Raw genomic sequence first — 15,369 nt, 5'->3', positions numbered from 1 at the left:
GCGAGCATGTTTTTAAATAAAGTTGTTTTTTAAATAAAGTTTGAGGAAGCTTGGTGGTGGTGACGTTGATCCACGACCATGGTGTGCTGTAGTCCGTTTATAGCCTACTGTTAGCTTTTTATATCTGACGACTTTATTTAGGCTTCAAAATGTATAAATGTTGTGTTAACTTATAAAGATTATCTTGATAGACAAAACATGTAAGCATCATAACTTATGTTTTGCGATTTTCCAAAAGTCTATGGGAAAAATGCATAGGCTTTCGATCGAGGGAACCCGTGCGCCGCTAACTTCCGGGGTGGCCTACAAAAACACGTCATCCCTGAGGTACTCTATTCAGCTGCTGCTAAAGCGAATAGCTGAATTACATCTACGAAAGCGTTTTGGACATTCTGCGAGAGAGCGCCCTCCGGCTTCCAGTATGAATGAAACATATATTACACGAGAGTGAGCGCTCCATAATGTTAGGTTGCCTCATTTAGTTAAGAATAAAACGACAAGACATGCATAGACTATCTTGTCGTTTTGAATTTAAATTGATATTTATTAATTTATTGGACTCTATGTGAACACACTTGCCCGAAACGTGCGGGGGACGAATTTACATTTTATTAAAAGTGCGGGGGACATGTCCTCCCCGTCCCCCCGCGTATTCTACAAACTGACTGGGTTTCTAGAGAGTAAATGTTTTGTGAAAAAAAGTGGAAGACTTAAACACAAAGTCTGTAAAATAAACTGTTAAACAGATTTGATGATCACTAGTGATAGTATTTTATTCTGTGTTGTCATCATTCAGGTTGGATTTCAGCTTTAATGTACGTTTTTTTTTTTTTTTTAACAAAGCAGCTGATATTGCCATAGAAGCTAGTGGACTGCCGAGTCGCTTTCACCCCAAAATGGCGGAAACGCAGGGCTGCTGCTGGGCGCCGGTGTTGCAATGGAACGTTCTGTTGAGTGTCGCTTGTTTCTACTAAGCAGCAGCTGTATTCCTGTTACGTCATGAATGGGCGGCGGTGATTGGATTAGATAGCCACGCCCACACGCGCGGCACGCTTGCAGACTGAGCGAACGGAGGCAACAGCAGAGATGATGGAAGTTTGATCCTGCAAGCAGTGAACTTGTTTATATGTGTGGCATGAGCGGCGAAACGGAAAGAGATCAAAGAGATATGAAACATTTTCGGACGACAGCCAATGGTAAGATGGTTCTTCCTTTAAATCAAACGTATTAGTGTAATGGTGATTATGTCATTTGATTCATTTAGTTTAATGCCTGTATTAGACAAGTTAAGAAGTGTGCTTTTTCCTTTTCCTTTTAAAACGATCCCATTACCAAGAATGTTGTATATTCATTGCACTACTTACAGTATTTACAGTACGGACGTGTTTTCTGTGAGAAATAAATTCTGCAGGAGAGGTTTTAGGAGGAGAGGAGTCAACAACAGGAAAGGTTTTATTTGGACATGGGTCACTGCTCTTTAAGTGCTTGTAAAATGTGAACTTTTGAACTTGGGGGAAACTTGCACCCCCATCCAGCAAATTCTAGGATCAATCTGGAATTTGTGGCCACATTGCAGCTTTATCTAAACAGCCTCCTTATCTGCACCACACCACCCCAGAAAATACACAATGAAGCCTGAAGCCTATTTTTCAGTTTTGACTGAAGTTGCATTTGAAGGAAATGACAGGATTGTACCATTAATAAAACAGAAAATTCTGTCACCGTTTACTAACCCTCATGGGTCATTCCATGCCAACTCAACCAGAGGTCCCCGGGTCAAATTTTTGATTTTTGTTCATATTTTTTCTGTTGAAAGACAAACATAAATAGTGATGAAATCCAAAACATTAAATGTCACAGATGTATATTTACTGAGTGATCCACTATTTTGTAGAGGGGGGTCAGATTTGGAGCCAATTTACAGGGGTGTAAAAATGAAAGATGGCATTTTATTTTATTTTTACACAGAGATTGGTAGGTCTGTTAGTAAAATCTGTTGACTTCATCAATCTTTGTTTCATTATTTCCCAATGGTGCCAGTTCAAATATGGCAAAAAGCACTTCTTGTGCTTTTTACCTCAAGTTTGCATGCCTGTAACTCAGAAAGTATTAAAGATATCTTAATATCTTTTTAGATTCTGGTTCTTAACAAACTTTCCTTTAATATCTGCATTTTAAAGGCCCTCGATGGTTCAATCCCAGAGATATGGAGATCTTAATGCGGCTCCATGAGTAAATTGGTTTTAGATTCTGGTTCTTAATGTTTGTTTTTGTCACTGTATGTGTGTTGTATTCATTTGTTTTGATAGAGGGGAAACAAGATACATTTCTAGTTTGTGTTATTTATTCTTCAGACATTTTTCTTTAAATGCAGTAAGTATCAGCTGTGTGCAAAGTGAACCACATTTAGTTTTTGATCACTGAAAATGGGTAAAATTCAACAATTTGAACATGAGATCCCCATATCAATGGGACTGAATTATATAGGGGCCTTGAAAATGAAGATTTCAAAAGGAAAGTTTAAGAATGAGAATCTAGAAGGATATTAAGATATCTTGAATACTTTTAGAGTTACAGGCATGCAAACTTTGGAAAATGAATATTTATGGCACTCAAGTATGTTCTATGCAATTGAGCTGATAGAAAAACATGAGATACATTTCTAGTTTCAACATTATTTGTTCCTCAGATGTTCCTCTTTAAAAGATAAAAAGTATCAGCTGTATGTAAAGTGACCCACATTTAACTTTTGACCACTGAATGTGTGTACAATTGACCAATTTACTCATGGAGCTGCATTAAGATCTCCATATCTCTGGGATTGCACCATCGAGAGTCTTTAAAATGAAGATACCAAAAGGAAAGTTTGTTAAGAACCAGAATCTAAAAGGATATTAAGATATCTTTCATACTTCTTGAGTTACAGACATGCAAACTTGAGGTAAAAAACACAAGAAGTGCTTTTTCTCCATTTTTGAACTGTCATTGTTGGCATATAATGAAACAAAGATTGTTAAAGTCAACAGATTTTACTAATAGACCTATCAATCTCTGTGTAAAAATAAAATAATGATGCTGCCATCTTTCTAAAGTCATTTTTACACCCCTCTAATTTGGCTCCAAATCTCAGGTGAAAATGGTCATTTTGACCCCCTCTACAAAACAGTGGATTACTCAGTAAATACACATCTGTGACATTTAATATTTTGGCTTTCATCACTATTTCTGTTTGTCTTTCTACAGAAAAAATATTAACAAAATCAAAAATTTGAGCCGGGGAAGTTTCTGAAATGTGGTTGATTTGACACGGAATGACCTGTGACGGTTTGGAATGACTTGAGGGTGAATAAATGATGGCAGAATGGATCAATTATTTTAATGTCATTTTGTAATTTTTTTTATTGAATTATAATCTGATCAATGCTTTTCTGTCAATCCTGACTATATAATTAATGATTTCAAACAAACCATTTGCATATGTTATGCCAAATTACATCAAAATTTGTCTATGATTTTCAAAATATGCCAACCAACAGCAGGTGAATGCCACCTTTTTTTTCTGGGAATGAAGCTGAAGGTGTTGGAGAGAGAAAACTAGCCTGTGTGAAGTGAATTCTGTGAGTCGGATTCGCTCTTTGTCCTTCAAACACCCAAATTAGTTGTAATCATATCAAATGTCCCAGGAGACCCTAGATGTCAAATACAGTCACTTCTTCTTATCCTCCAACCTTTTTAAACAGCCAATCAATAAGCCTACAACCATTCGGACCAATCTTTACAAATTAGGGCTTCTGTCACAATATTGCTTTATATAATAAATATCTTGATTGTCATTATTTGACAGTGTAAATTTACTTAAGGGGTTCATGTCATATGTTAAAATCTCTGTACCCTTGTAGGTGTTTATTTTGCGTATATGAAATGAGTGTTTTACCCCACGACCCAGCAACTGCGGTGCGAGTTAGAGATGGGACGGGTTCCTTATCGACGCCTTGCTGTAATTGACATAGATAGGGGAGATTAGAGCCATAAAATTCATTTGTTTGGTCTCAGAAGGCTGTCTGATAGACGTTTGCCCACAGGCAGAAGGAAAGCGCTTCTTACTGGCTCATGTTGTGAAGACTGAAGCCTGGAGGTTGAGGTTATACACAGAGCCACTGCCCTGCTAATGGACCCTTTTAATGTCACGCAGCCCAAAGTCATGTGACTTCCACCTTTGGCTTGTATAGAGGAGTGAAGGGTGAATGCTGACCTCTCCTGCCGCAGTGCTTTTTCACATTAAAAAGGATATTTTATACTGTATGTCTGTTTGGTGTGTGTGTGTGTATATGAGATCTAATAATAACTGTTGCAAACTGGATGTAATATTTGTATTTTTCTCTTCAATGCAGGTTGTTTTGGTGATCTTTTGGATGCAGAGGAGCAAGGGATAGGTAAGGTCAATTTAATTTTTAAAATTAAATGCCTCTCATAGTTTAACAAAAATAATTAAAATGTCCTTCTGATAGACTTTAAGTTAAGAAATATCACTATTTGATGCGCGTGCTGCTGTCAATCCAGGTTATAGTGTGTTAATATCAAATGTCCACCAGGGGGCGTCCTGTCACTGTGGTGCGAAAACCAAAACGTTGTTCCTTGGTTAACACATTTGTGCAGATCTGAATGTTTGTGTTTTAAACTGTGTTTGCCATATTTGCAGTTACTAAAGTTACTGAGCTAAATGCAATCCACTGAAGTCAAGTTGTCTTTGAACACATTTGCTGTGTCCGAAACCAAAGGGTGCAAAATTGTTTCAAGCATATATGATCTAAAAACAGTTCTCTGTTGAAATGTAATCATATATTGGAAAATTAGGGTAATTTCTTTCGGTTACTCCATGAGATGTTGTTTTTGGTCTTGCAGTTGTCAAACCTCAGGATTGTAAGATATCATTGCAAGTGAAGAATACACCTGTCCAGCATCTTAGCAGACTGAATGTAACAAAACATTTGATTTGAATGTGCCTGTGAAGGCAGCATGTTTTGGCTTTTATAAGAAAATGTTAGAAACTTAAAGGTTTCCGTCAGTCGCTTCATATATAGAACCTTTTATGGGTTCCCATGCATCATGAGATCATTTTATGGATTTATTTTTAAATAATTGTTTTAATTCAGTTTTTATTTTAATTAAATGTTATAAATTAAACAACTCGTAAACATACTTGAAGTTGAATTAAAATAAACTGTTAAACATGAAAGTATTATGCAATCATTTAAGACATTTCTCCTCATATAGAACCTTTCTGGCATTTAAAGAGTTCTTTAAAATTTAGTCAAGAACCCTAGAGTTCTATATTGAACCTTATGAGGCAGAGAAACAATTTGGTTTGAGTTTTGTATTTTAACATCAGTTTTTGCAGTAGTTCTGTATGTTTCTATAGCATTGCTGTCGAAGAGTAATTAGCTGGTGAAGTGAATTTAGTTAGAGTTAACTAAAGTTATCATGAGCATTGTAATGTTTGAAGCAGATGTCAAAACTAATGTCAGTCCAGGAAGATTTTAAAACGAGCGGTAGGTCTGTCGCAATAATCAATATATCGACTTATCACGCAATATTTGTACATGACCTCAATAATTTTTGGTGACGCAATATATCGCCCATTATGTTTACATGATTATAAATGTCACCAACATTTTGCCAGTCATGCTGTCATCTGCAGTTCCTACACAGAGCAGTCATCGACAATAGGCATTATTTGAGGCGTTATAGTGTTTTCCTGACAACTACAGACCGTTTGGAAGAACAAGTCCGAATGCTCTCGATTTCAAAGCCGCAATCCACTGTTCGGTGCAAATATAAATGTCTTTGTTCATGCGGACACCTGACTGCTAAGTAGGGTTTGTGTTTTCAGCAATAGTGCACCCTTACTTTACTGAGAAAAGAAGGTCAGGGAAAAATCTGTAAATGTAAAATCTCCATAGTGCCTTTTGTGCATTTGCAGTTTTTTTTTTTTTTTTTTTTTTTTCTTGTTACTTTGCAATTTTTTAGACAACATTTACCATTTATTCAAGTCTTTTTATTTAGGATATTACATTTTTTGATCCTTCATTTCCATGATCTAAAGAATTAAATGGTTGTTGTCATTTGAAAGTGTGTAGGCCTACTGGCATTATTATGTTTTTATATTATGATTATATATTCAGTTGCATAAAATGGTCTTAAAATGACAATAGTATCATTTATCGCAATTATTTCTGGAACAATATATTGCACAACAAAAAGTACTTATCGTGACAGGCCTGACAAGCGGTTCATCCATAAATCCGTAAGATCTTACCTTCATGCTGTAGAAATACAAACCGGAAGACAGACCACAACGAGCGCAGCGCTGAAAAGGGGCGGGGCGGGGCTACAGAAACTCTGCAGAACCTTATTGAACATTTTTTTAAGAGTGACTTTGTGTTGAATTCCTCGATTGCGTATTCTGGTTTTGACCTCTGACCTTTGTGATCATGTGTCTGGCTCCATGAATACCGTCGTACTGACTAATGTTTTGATTAATATTTTTCATAGTGTATCGATTGGTTATTTCTTTATATAAATTTTAATTCTGAATTAGCTGCAATTTGAACATGATGAACACAAATGAGCATGATATGATTTATTTATAACTTTGTCCTTTGAATGAACATGCAAACTCAAATTTAAAGTTTAGGTTTTGTATGTTAGAAGCCAGTTTATATATAATGTTATGCCACATATAAAATATCTGCCAGGGGTAATACAGGACTTTGGTTGTGATTTATCCATTTTATCTGTTTGTAATAGTTTCAGGAACTAAAACTATAGCGAATTATATCCTACAGTCGAACCAAAAATTATTCAGACATTTTTGATATATTTTTACTAGTGGGCGCAGGACACTATAGTTCATTTATGTAAGTGAGGATAGCAAAATAAAGTAAACTGACATATTGTACCCAAAAATTCTTCATACAGTGGACTACCAGTAAAATTGATAAAAAGTTTGAACCAAAAATTATTCGGACACTTTGACCTGACCTTGTTTTCCTTAAGTGTTATCTGACATAATTAAGATTATTTTTTTCTGACACAGTTTAACTCTTGAGATCTTGTCATATTTTATTACCATTTTTTTAAACTATAATGAATAAACTGTATTAATGAATGAAATGTTCAAGGTGTCTGAATACATTTTGGTTTGACTGTATATCAGAAATGTCCTTTTAATGTGAGCTACATATTTTAATATTAGCCATCTGGGCTAAAAGTATGTGAATTGTGATTGAGTTGATATCCAATTCTTCCTCTTTTAGGGGCCGTTCTTTACACTACACATGTTTTCAACTAAAAACGGAAAACATTTTATGTGTTTTGGCCGTTCATTTACACGTCAATGGCATTTTGCAGGCCTGAAAACTGTGTTCAGTGTTCAGTCTATAGGAGCATAGTGTTTCTTTACAAAGTGACTTCGCCATCTACTGGCCTGACAGCAGAATACAGCGTTTTTAATAATTTTTATGGATCCATGTGAATGGCGATCGTTTTGACAATGCTGTCGTCTGTATGTGAAAAACAGAAAGGAAAAATGTTTCCGTTTTTATTACGTTGTTGTGTAAACGTGCTCCCTTAGTGTTTGTCAATCTCTACAGATTCTTTTGCGCTCTCTCTCTCTCTCTCTCTCGCTCTCTCTCGCTCTCTCTCTCTCTCTCTCTCTCTCTCTCTCCACTCCTGCTTGTCTGTCTGCTGTAAGTGGAAGGGGTCATTTTCAGTTCAGCCATTGCTGACCTCACTGTGACTGCTTCACGTAAACCACTGGGTAACTGTGACTAGGGAAAGGAGGCATGGGGGACCTGTTGAAGTCTCACACGAGAGAAAGGGCTCTGTTGTCACTGAGGGCGCTGATTGAGGCAAAGCATGATGGAGCTGTAAATCTGAAATGGGTATGTTAGCACTGCAGTCTGACTTGTTTCTGGGTAAAACTGGATATTCAGTGAGGAAAAAATGTAAGACAGGACTTGATTTTAACCACCAAGGATTGTGTGGATGATGAAAAGTGGCTGTTATATATCAAAATCAGTGTGAGTTTGCTAGAACTGGTGTTGGGGGTAACACATTACAAGTAATGTGATTTATGCAATCAGATTACTTTTTCCAAGTACTGTAACTAGTAAAGTAACACATTACTTTTAAATTTACAACAAAATATCTAAATTACTTTTTCAAGTAAGTAATGAAAGTTATTTTGTTTTCCCATTTATTGATTGACACACTTTCTATCCTCACGTTGAGAGAATCGTGAGTAAGTGCAGAGGTGTTGTGTCTGAACATGATGGTTATTGTCGTTCTAGACTAAATATGAAATTGCATTTACTCATCTCACTTGCACAAAAACATTTAGTATTCCACAAAATGAATAAAAACAGTGAAATACAAACTCAGAATATTACACAAACCTGCAATATTTAAATATGTTACAAAAATATACTTTATGTATTTAATCTCACTTTATTAACCAATGTCTTTGCTGCTGACCTTCAATGATCCAATTCAACCATACTAATAAGCAAAAAGGACATTTGTGTTTCATTTCTTCTCCTGCATCCTATTCTTCTGCGTTCCAGAATGGCAGCACAGTTAAAAGGTTTGTTTGAGCTGCACCCTCTAGTGTACAGATGTGAATTTGCATTTCCTTCAGCCTGAGTCTTATTTATTTCACTTTTGGGGTCCTATCATACACCCAGTGCAATGCGACTCCAGGTGCGACACAAGTGTTTTTTACTAGTTTCAGCCCAATGCAGTCATCATTTTCATGTTCAGCGCCACGTTGTGTAAATAGTAAACGCACTCACGCCCATCTGTTCGCCCATGGGCATGCTGGTCTGAAAACGAGGTGTGTAATTAAGTAACTCCATTAGTTACTTTTTTTAGGGAGGAATGCAATATTGTAATGCATTAATTTTATAAGGAACTTTCCCCAACACTGGCAAGAACAGTGATGAAATAGATATCAGTCACAACCAGCAGAAAGGAAAGGTGTTTTTTTTTTTTTTTTTTTTTTTTTAATAGACAAAAAGCTAATTATTACATTTTGATGAAAGATTATGAAAATAAACAATATTTTCTTTGGAATAATATCACAATCATTCACAAACTATGCATTAAGAAAGTAAATAGGGTCAGTTTCATGTTAACTTTAAGATTAAACCATTCAAATTGGTGTGGCATTTCAAGCTTTTACATTTTCTCACTTCTGTAACCAATTAATATTGCATCTAAAACCATAAAGATCCCAAAACTCTGATCTGTCCATTTCATCACTACTGATGCTGATTACTCAAAGCCTCAAGCTTCAAACTTTATGCAATTTTTGGAAGTTCTGGGTGTGCAGGCATTTAACAGTCCTCCGGGGAACAGAGTCGTGTTTACAAGTTCCCAGGCTTTTACAGTAAGTGCTTCAGAGGAAAAACTGTTGTTGCCTTTGCCACAGTTAGTCCAGGGCTAAAAATATATATCAGTGGCTTACCTAATAGTGAGCTTTGCATCCAAATGCATGCAATTCAATTAAAAAAGATTTAAATATTCAGAATGTTGAACCTTGTCTTGGCTGGACAATGTGCAGCAAATAAGACTTTGAAATAAATTACATATTACTTTTCTTATTTGGACCAGTGACGTATAAGAGTGTCAACAATAATAATAATAAAAAAAAAGTTCTTTTAAAAATTTAGTTTAAAATCATTTAAAAATGTAGTTTAAATAATAATAAAAAAATCCTGTTAAATTTACAGTTTAAAAAAACAAAACAAAAACAGCAGCTGTGGTTGCCAGAAATACACTGTAAAAATATAGTAACAAGATGATGGCATATTGGTGTTTGTATATTTTACAACTTGTAGCCATATATTTCAATAAGTGATGTAATGTTAATAGAAAGCCACAGAATACACAAAACACCCTAATCTACATTACTGAAAACAAAAATGAGAAGAAACAAAACTATTAAAATCTAATGTGTTGTATCACGTAGGGACTTGTGGGAAATGTCCTTTTACTTTTTTTTTTTTTTTTTTTTTTTGCACTATAAATTATATGGTAATATATAGTTTTTACTTACAAAAATCATAAAGTATTTTACAGTAAAATTGCATATAATTCGATGTTAAACCATTTACAGTTAACTCTCTAGTGCTCTTTGCATGACGGTCAAATTACTGATTTTTTTTTTATATCAATTAAATGAATGTACTATATTTTAGTTTGATTAATGTTTTTTATTTAATATTTTGTATTTTTAAGGGATTTTATGGTACTAAATTATATTTATGGAATAGTTATGATCCATTTATTACCTGTTAATCATTTTTTTCAGCATAGACCTGAAAATGAAGTTTCCAACTTAAACTGTCATAAATCTTGAATGCTTTGGGGCACAGACTGAAGTTTTTTTTAAAGAAGACAGTTGGCAGATTATTGCTGAAGTTTTTTAAATTTTATATGAAATATGTATTTCCAAAACATTTTACTGTGAAACTGTGAGAAAATCAAAGCCAAAACAAGTTGTTCCAAATTTGAGATTGATATCTCAAAAAATGAGCTTTCAGTAAGATTTTGTTTAGGCGCAGTACCAAACGCTTCCACTAGATGAAATTCATCTTCCATTCGTTTCCAACAAAATAGTGACTATTTTTTTCAGGCCCTTTTAACAAAGACGCCTCAGACAGCGTGTGATCCCGATATACACATACACAGAATTGCAGTAGGCCTACTTCAAAATATTGAAGTAAAAAATTTAAAAATATATATTAATTCGCTTATTGCGGCTCATTTTGCCAGCACAGGTCACAAATCATTTTAAAAAACCAAAAAGTAATTTTTTTTCAGTCAAAAATGACCAAACAGCATCAGAGGGTTAATAACGTTTTTACCGTAGCATTTTTACAGTCTTTTCCTGTAAAAAATTACAAACATTTTTACAGTGTATGGTTTCGGAAAAGTTTATGCTTCAAGTCAATAATGACTCTAAAATGTCATGTGGTGTAACTATCACATAAAAAATAAAGAGAAGTTACACTCTTGTGATATGTTATCAAAAGAGTGTTATATGTTACCTGCTGCAAAATAACCTGGTGCCATCAGTCTGTCAGACGAGAGTAAAGCAGTCTGATCTCAGCAGTGCCACACAATCTTTACATGAACATTTTGTGTTTTTTTGGACATATGTTGCAATGTACAATATGGCCATACTGACAGCATCTAAAACAGTATTTGTGCTCAGCTTTAGAAACTTGTTGGGTTTTTATAAATCCATTTAAATTTATAACTATGTTTTTATATTTACATTTTATTATTATATAGATCATTTTGAGCAACTAAACCCACCCTACCTTAAACTTAACCTCCTTTCAACAATATAACAAACAAAATAGACAGGTGATTGCATAGTGATAATAATATTACAATATCCAGGGCCGGAGTTGGGAACCACTATGTTAAGTGATGTTTTTAGGCACTGCACATCACCCTTCATTCTGGCAAGCCTATAATCCAAATCCAGTTGCAAAGTAAATTGTCAGTTTGACTGTGTGTGTGTGTGTGTGTGTGTGTGTGTGTGTGTGTGTGTTTTGCAGGGTAAGTTCAGCATTAGTTTCAGTGCTAATAGAGTTGTGCAGGGCCTAAACCCCAAATAAAAGAAACGCGCTGCCCTTAATCTGAGCAACCTGTCAACTTCCTGATCCATCCCTCTGGTTTCCATGGATACTCCAGCTCCCCGTCCAATCCCCACTGTGTGTGGCTGGCGTGACCAATGGGATTAGGGGGAAAGGGGGCCAGTCAGCACGCTGGGTGTTGTGTCAAAGCCGCGGAGGCATCGAATGTTTTTGTTTGGATTTGTGGAGAGGGTCGCTGCTGGGATGATGTGTCTGGAACAAGGGTTGTGTTGTGTGACCTGTGCATGCAAAGAAATACACACACACACATACACACATACACACAACAAACTCTTTATGTCTTTATTTGCGGCAAGTATCACATACTCTTTTCATTGTTTTTCATTTCTCATTTTACTTATACATTTATATCTCATTTACTACACACATATATACATACAGGTGCTGGTCATATAATTAGAATATCATCAAAAAGTTGATTTATTTCACTAATTCCATTCAAAAAGTGAAACTTGTATATTATATTCATTCATTACACACAGACTGATATATTTCAAATGTTTATTTCTTTTAATTTTGATAATTATAACTGACAACTAAGGAAAATCCCAAATTCAGTATATCAGAAAATTAGAATATTTCTTAAGACCAATACAAAGAAAGGATTTTTAGAAATCTTGGCCAACTGAAAAGTATGAACATGAAAAGTATGAGCATGTACAGCACTCAATACTTAGTTGGGGCTCCTTTTGCCTGAATTACTGCAGCAATGCGGCGTGGCATGGAGTCAATCAGTCTGTGGCACTGCTCAGGTGTTATAAGAGCCCAGGTTGCTCTGATAGTGGCCTTCAGCTCTTCTGCATTGTTGGGTCTGGCATATCGCATCTTCCTCTTCACAATACCCCATAGATTTTCTATGGGGTTAAGGTCAGGCGAGTTTGCTGGCCAATTAAGAACAGGGATACCATGATCCTTAAACCAGGTACTGGTAGCTTTGGCACTGTGTACAGGTGCCAAGTCCTATTGGAAAATGAAATCTGCATCTCCATAAAGTTGGTCAGCAGCAGGAAGCATGAAATGCTCTAAAACTTCCTGGTATACGGCTGCGTTGACCTTGGACCTCAGAAAACACAGTGGACCAACACCAGCAGATGACATGGCACCCCAAACCATCACTGACTGTGGAAACTTTACACTGGACCTCAAGCAACGTGGATTGTGTGCCTCTCCTCTCTTCCTCCAGACTCTGGGACCCTGATTTCCAAAGGAAATGCAAAATTTACTTTCATCAGAGAACATAACTGTGGACCACTCAGCAGCAGTCCAGTCCTTTTTGTCTTTAGCCCAGGCGAGGCGCTTCTGACGCTGTCTGTTGTTCAAGAGTGGCTGAAACCCATGTCTTGCATACGTCTGTGCGTAGTGGTTCTTGAAGCACTGACTCCAGCTGCAGTCCACTCTTTGTGAATCTCCCCCACATTTTTGAATTAGTTTTGTTTCACAATCCTCTCCAGGGTGCGGTTATCCCTATTGCTTGTACACTTTTTTCTACCACATCTTTTCCTTCCCTTCGCCTCTCTATTAATGTGCTTGGACACAGAGCTCTGTGAACAGCCAGCCTCTTTTGCAATGACCTTTTGTGTCTTGCCCTCCTTGTGCAAGGTGTCATTGGTCGTCTTTTGGACAACTGTCAAGTCAGCAGTCTTCCCCATGATTGTGTAGCCTACAGAACTAGACTGAAAGACCATTTAAAGGCCTTTGCAGGTGTTTTGAGTTAATTAGCTGATTAGAGTGTGGCACCAGGTGTCTTCAATATTGAACCTTTTCACAATATTCTAATTTTCTGAGATACTGAATTTGGGATTTTCCTTAGTTGGCAGTTATAATCATCAAAATTAAAAGAAATAAACATTTGAAATATATCAGTCTGTGTGTAATGAATGAATATAATGTACAAGTTTCACTTTTTGAATGGAATTAGTGAAATAAATCAACTTTTTGATGATATTCTAATTATATGACCAACACCTGTGTATATATATAATATTTAAATGTATATGTGTACATATGTGTGTGTGTATTATGTGTATATATTAGTGCTGTCAAATATGTACATATGTGTGTGTGTACATACAGTGGTGGTCAGAATTATTGGCACCCTTGGTAAATATGATCAAAGATGACTGTAAAAATAAATCTGCATTGTTTATCCTTTTGATCTTTAATTCATAAAATTAGTAAAAATATAACCTTTCATTGAAGGAAAAGAATTGAAAATGGGGGAAAAATCACATTATGAAATAAATGTTTTTCTCCAAAACACGTTGGCCACAATTATTGGCACCCCTAGAATTTTTTTGAGTAAAATATCTCTGAAATATATTCCCATTCATATTTACTATTATTATTATTATTATTATTATTATTATATATACAAATCTGCCTGGAAGAGGACATGTGTCTAAATCGTCCTAATTCACGGTGAGGAGGAGAGTCTGAGTGGCCAAAGACTCTCCAAGGATCACAGCTGGAGAATTGCAGAGATTAGTTGAGTCTTGTGTCTCAGAAAGCCTAAAAAAATTATCAAACAGCACCTACATCCCCACAAGTTGTTCGGGAGGGTTTCAAGAAAAATCCTCCTCGCTCATCCAGAGAAACAACCTCTAGCATATTCAGTTGTCAGACATGACTGGAACTTCAAACGGGACCGGCTTCTATGGTCAGATGAAACTAAAAAAAGAGCTTTTTGGCAGCCAATCCACCAGATGGGTTTGGTGCACACATGGATAAAAAGTACCCCAGGCCCACGGTTAAATATACTGCTGGATCTTCAATGTTGTGGGCCTATTTTTCTGCTGGAGGTCCTGGACATCTTGTTCAGATACATGGCATCATGGATTCTATCAAATACCAACAGATAAAAAATCAAAACCTGACCGCTTCTGCTAGAAACCCAATAATGGGCCGTGGTTGGATCTTCCATCAGGACAATGACCCAAAACCAACACAAAAATGTTTCACTGAGCAAAAAATGAAGCTTCTGCCATGGCCGTCCCAGTCCCCTGACCTGAACCCTACAGAAAATGAGTGGAGTGAGCTGAAGAGATGAAGCACCAACAAGGAGGTGGGAATCTGAAGGATCTGGAGAGATTCTGCATGAAGGAATGATCTCTGATCTCTTGTCAGGTGTTCTCCAAACTCATCAGGCATTATAGGAGAAGACTCAGAGCTGTTATCTTGGCAAAGGGAGGTTGCAATAATTGGGTACCAATAATTGTGGCCAACGTGTTTTGGAGAAAAACATTTATTTCATAATGTGATTTATGAAATAAATCCCCCCCCCCCCACACTTTCAATACTTTTCCTTTCCTTATATTATATTTTTGCTAATTTTATAAATTAAAGATCAAAAGGATAAACAATGCAGATTTATTGATCAAGTTTACCAATAATTCTGACCACAACTGTGTGTGTGTGTGTGTGTGTGTGCTGTCAAATTGATAAATCGTGATCAAACATAAAAGTTTGTACATGATATTTTGATTTAGTTTTAAATTTTACTTTGTTTTTTTTTTTTTTTTTTTTTTTTTTTTTTTAAATATGCAGATGTAGTTATTGATTTTTATTTTAGTTTTAGTTATTTTAGTACATCAACTTAAATTTAAAATGAGAAATGTTGCCTTGGCAAATAGCTGAAAAAGAA

General features: G+C 35.9%; 1 protein-coding gene across 1 annotated transcript in view; it reads left to right on the top strand.

The window, feature by feature from the left end:
• The first annotated feature begins 996 nt into the window (after window positions 1-996).
• Window positions 997-15,369, top strand: part of nr6a1a (nuclear receptor subfamily 6, group A, member 1a) — a 138,677-nt gene continuing 124,304 nt past the window's right edge. Inside the window, exons 1-2 of the mRNA XM_051903436.1 lie at window positions 997-1,196; window positions 4,392-4,433. Coding sequence (XP_051759396.1) covers window positions 1,127-1,196; window positions 4,392-4,433 — 112 coding nt within the window. The 5' untranslated portion in view covers window positions 997-1,126. The remainder of the gene's footprint in view (window positions 1,197-4,391; window positions 4,434-15,369) is intronic.

Source organism: Ctenopharyngodon idella, chromosome 8, assembly GCF_019924925.1.
Source record: "Ctenopharyngodon idella isolate HZGC_01 chromosome 8, HZGC01, whole genome shotgun sequence".
NCBI classification, from domain to species: domain Eukaryota; kingdom Metazoa; phylum Chordata; class Actinopteri; order Cypriniformes; family Xenocyprididae; genus Ctenopharyngodon; species Ctenopharyngodon idella.
Note: the sequence above shows the minus strand (reverse complement) of the source record. Positions and strands in the feature narration are given on the sequence as shown.